Source organism: Nanorana parkeri, unplaced genomic scaffold (assembly GCF_000935625.1).
Source record: "Nanorana parkeri isolate BGI_ZX_2015 unplaced genomic scaffold, ASM93562v1 scaffold334, whole genome shotgun sequence".
NCBI classification, from domain to species: Eukaryota; Metazoa; Chordata; class Amphibia; order Anura; family Dicroglossidae; genus Nanorana; species Nanorana parkeri.
The window spans coordinates 165,438-170,238 of record NW_017306602.1 but is presented as its reverse complement, the minus strand read 5'-3'; the positions used below and the strand labels follow the sequence as shown (position 1 = coordinate 170,238).

At 41.1% G+C, this 4,801-nt stretch overlaps 1 protein-coding gene across 1 annotated transcript in view; it reads right to left on the bottom strand.

The window, feature by feature from the left end:
- GALNT9 (polypeptide N-acetylgalactosaminyltransferase 9) overlaps nt 1–4,801 on the bottom strand; it is a 143,654-nt gene that overhangs the window by 13,057 nt on the left and 125,796 nt on the right. The window contains exon 8 of the mRNA XM_018558347.1: nt 3,413–3,508. Coding sequence (XP_018413849.1) covers nt 3,413–3,508 — 96 coding nt within the window. The remainder of the gene's footprint in view (nt 1–3,412; nt 3,509–4,801) is intronic.

Here is a 4,801-nt window from a genome sequence, read left to right as displayed (position 1 = left end):
CCCCACACAAACTACACTTGTATACTACTTCCCATACCCCACTACCTTTATTATAAGGTATTGCTGGGACTTGTAGTCCTGCATAGCTGATGGTATTCTGCATTGCTGTATAATCATTATACAGCAATGCAGAATACCACCAACCATGCAGGACTACAAGTCCCAGCAATGCACTATATTTTTAAGTAGGGATGCACCAGTGCCAATACTGGGCATTTTCACGAGTACTCATACTCGTGAAAATGCCCCGATACTAAACGCAGATACCGGTGTTCAGTCAAGAATGCAGACGTAGTCGAATTTGCCGACCTCAGCATCTGCATTGTAATTTGACCTTAAGTCAGCTGGGGATATCTTGGCTAGATAAGAGGGAGTTGTCTTGTAGGCTAGCCAACATGCCCAAGTTTTTGAAAGGCGCTCCCTCTTATCTATTCCGCTAAGAGTGAGTTCTTCCAGGCGGTAAGTCTGCTCCACTTTATCAAGCCATTCCAGTATGGAGGGGTATTAATGATTTAGCTGCATTGAGCAGGTGTGGCGTGATGGAGCGGGCATAGCGTCCCACGGGACCATCTGAACCATGAAATAACACTGTCCAGGGATCAAAGCGTACCGGCGTACTGGCATTCCCTGAATCGTGGATATCTCTGATATCAACTCCTGCCAGTATTAAGCTATACCCGGGCACTGCCACCATATGTGCGTTTGTGGCCAATATATCACAGCCCTGCCAGCATAGAGGAATAGAGGAGACACTGAGGCATCCATCTGGTGCATCTGACTTAGCTTATGTTTTAATCAATGCACGGTAATGTGGCAGGAAATGGTTAAAATGCTGAGCATGCAAATACAACCTCTCCATAATCTGTCACCTCGGATTCTCACAAAAAGAGAAATAAACAGCAGCAAGAAATATTTTTGCAGAGAAGATGACATTCACAAATAGCCATTATGAAAACAAAATGTTTAGTTGACCGTTATCTTAAATTTATAGGGCAGAGCGGCTGCTGGTAATAGGAAAATTTATGCTTGGGTAAATATAGCTAAGCAGACAGGATTTGCTATTGCGATATGTTGGGACAATAAAGCAGTAAAGAGAATATTTGTTATAGTCACTGCAAAGCTAAAGTTGTGTTCTTTCAAGTCTTAATTACATAAATATAAATATTTTATTCATTACTTGAATAAAGTTGAATCCTTTTTTATTGAGTTGCTCTTCTCCCAACATGTTGTCTTCTGTAAAGGCGGGGACAGGACTATGAATGTGCTGAGATAAGATGACATGCTGCCTAAGTGTTTTTTGTTTTAATATTGTGCACAATGTAATGATGTAGAGAAACAATGCCTACGGGTATCTTTATATTCAATGGGTTGTCCAGTCTATAAAGTGTGTCTGTGCCAGCAAAATGGTCTGAGTCGCTCTATATGCAATCTCCTACTTTTACCAAAATCCAATAATTGCAGATTTATTCTATTGTAACAATGTATGTATCTAAAATTGTATATGACATACTGCCCATTGAAAAATATAAACGCTTTTCTCTTGAGCTCTACTTTACTTTATGGACTCACTTTTTAACGCCTAGCTTTAAGTGCTCCTGTTGCAATACAAAAGTTGCTCAGCAAAGCTCTCCCTGTTAAAAAAATAAAGCCGATACTTACCTCCCCTGCTGCCTGTGCTGCTGAATGCAGCTCTGGGAAATGGCCTCCTGAAGTCCACTAGGAAACTGACACTTCCAGGACGTTAGAACTCATACGTTCCTCGCAGCTCCTGCTGGTTTCTCCTCCTGACCCCCACATCACCATAGGATACAGTTGTGACTTGGTGTAATATTGCAGTAATTTAGTTATAGGATTTAAAACGTTAAATCAGTGTTCAGTTCCACATTTATACGCTCCATGTAGTGCGGAGGAGGTTGTGGAACTGGTTTACATCATGCACCGTTATACATAGGGTAGCAAATGAAAATTGTGCACTCTCACTGGTGTATTCCTTCATACACCTAGTTAGGCACTCTATACATGGAACAATTTGTTCCTGCTTGCAATCACAATGTGATATGATAATGATAATATTAGGAGTCAGTTAAATCAGAAGTATAATAACCTGTATGCATACTGAAGTTGTTGAAAAGAATATATAACAAAAAGGTATTTAGTAGTTCCTCTATGTCCGCAATCTTAAGTAGTACACTAATAGCAGTAGACAAAGCAGAACGGGTTTCTAGTCCTCAGCAATCCAATTTGCACGATTCAATGTAAAGGCAAAAGTGGATGATTTTGGTATTACACGAAGGCCAGTAATATCTGGTTGTACACAGTGGTGGTGATAGCTGGGATCTGTTGTTCACCACAACAGGCAATAGCGCCAAGTCTCTAGCATGGGAATGAATAGCAACTGTATAACCCATTTAGTATGGGTTACTACTTGCGGTTTTAGTGGAGACCAGGGTCCCAGCAGAATCCAATTACAAGCCAGCCTCAGGTGCAGTGTCCCAGGGTGAGTGTGGAAAAGCTCAAACAGCAGATCAGATTGCAGGGGGTGAATCTGCAGGAAACAGTCCCAGGAAGGAAGGCTTCTCACGGTCCAAGGAGGTGAGTAACTGCAATACCGTAGAGGGTTATTGTCCTGCATTCACAACATTAGTAGGACCCTGAACAAATGAAATTCCTGCAGTTTTATCATGACAGTCTGCTTGAGGGAGGAGGAGCAGCATGACGTTTCCTTAATAGGCGTCTCCGGATTCCATTGCTGGATCGGATGGAGGTAAGTTTTCTACACTTGGAGGTTAGCAGCAGGAACCAGTGAGAGCTGTGGGGGACTCAGGTGTTTGCCACTTCTGGAAAATGTTGGTTTCTCAGTGGTCTTTGGGAGACCATTTCTCATAAAGAGTGAGGTTCAGGCAGCAGGAGAGGTAAGTATCTTGTAACTTTTGTATAACAAGAGGGTAGCTTTAAAATGTGTGTAAACCTCAATATGAACTTCTCTCATTTGCTCCGTTTTTGTCTATTAATGTACCATTGAAAGTATTTTCTTATATCTGTTATCTGTACGATAAGTGCACTCTGAAGTGTTATCTCAAGTAGTCTCATGAGACTAGTCCAGTTTACCTCTATGTTATGGAGATGAGGAGAGAGGGAGATGTTCTCTAGACTTACCACACTTCCTGTCCTAGGGTAACAGCGTCTTTCCTCCATAGATACAGTACAGTGAGTGTTGCCACCCTAGCACAGGAAGTGTGTTATTGGCAGGATCCCCAGCTAAAATAAGGAAAAAACTTTTTTAAAAAAATGACTAAATTCTCACATCTGAAGACTGTTAAGCTGCAATATATTATGATTTTGATCTTGGGTTTAGATACACTTTAACAACTGCAGCATAAAACGTAGATCTTGCCTTCCAAGCATTGTTTACCTGTGAAGACATGCCATGGCATGGGTACAAAATGGCTTTGTTGTCATCTTCAGAACCTTGATCCAGACAATAACCTGTTGCTTTACTGTTGCGAAGCTGTAATAATAAAAAAATAAAAATAAATTCAGTTATTCAATGTCCAATTTAAACATTTGAACATTTTTGCCTATGAACATATCCCTGGGTTTTCAGGTTTAACCATCTTTAGTTTTCTTTATGGGAAATGTAATTTCTTATCTACTTTATTTGGCTTTTACTGTCTTGGGAAGAACTTCATGAAATTGTTAGTTTTTCCATCTAATACATATGACATAGTGTATTCCTATCAATGAAACTGCAGTTTCCAAATCCAGATCTAGTTTAATCAGAATTATACAACTCAAAAACCTAATTTCTCTGATTCAAACCTCCAACAGCATTGTGCAAGAGTCATCCAGTCCTCATGAAGAACATTTACCAAGAGCATTGTTTACATGTCTAGCAAGCCATCTTAGCAAATCATCAATTGTCAACAATCATCTTTCACCATTCTGGTCTTAAATGGATACAAGGTAAAATCTGATTACTAAAAAGGAATGTGTAGTGGCTTTGTTTGGGTCTATTCACGCCGTACATCGGCCTGCTTCGTGTGGCTTCGGGTCGGCCGAACATGCTCAGCATGTTCGGCCAACCCGAAGTGCAGAAGGAGTTCGACTCAGCCGATCCAACATCTGGATCGGCTGAGCCGAACCTCCGGCAGGCTACTCACTGCTGTTCCGGCTATTCTTAAAGATGCCGAACAGCAGTGAGTGAATAGCGGCATTTGGCTCGGCTGTTCTGCTCGGTCCCTCAGAGGGACCAAGCAGAACAGAAAAAGAGTTAAAAAAGGTAAAAAAAGTAAAATAGAAAAAGATTGTGCGGAGCTAGCAGTGACAGCTAGCTCCGCCCAATAGTTTCCTATTGTACGGCGGCTCTGCTGCTGTAAAAAAAAGAAAAAGTTAAAAAAAAAGAAAAAAATCTCCCGGGCGCTCTGGGAGCCTCCCACTCCCGGCCACCCAGGAGAGAAACAATGCCGTGTCTTTTTTTTCTTTGTGGTGACACGAGCGATGTCAGAATAGAAAAAAACATTTCTCCCATTAAAAAGCATTGGGACATTACTATTACTATTTCTATTTCAATTTGCAATAGCCAATAGTAAACTAGCATTGTACCCGCCCTCTGCTGATGGACCTGATGGGGAACTACAGAGGGCGGGTACAATGCTAGTTTACTATTGGCTATTGCAAATTGAAATAGCCAATAGTAATGTCCCAATGCTTTTTAATGGGAGACATTTTTTTTTTCTTCTGACATCGCTCGTGTCAGAATAAAAAAAAAAAAGACACGGCATTGTTTCTCTCCTTGGCGGCC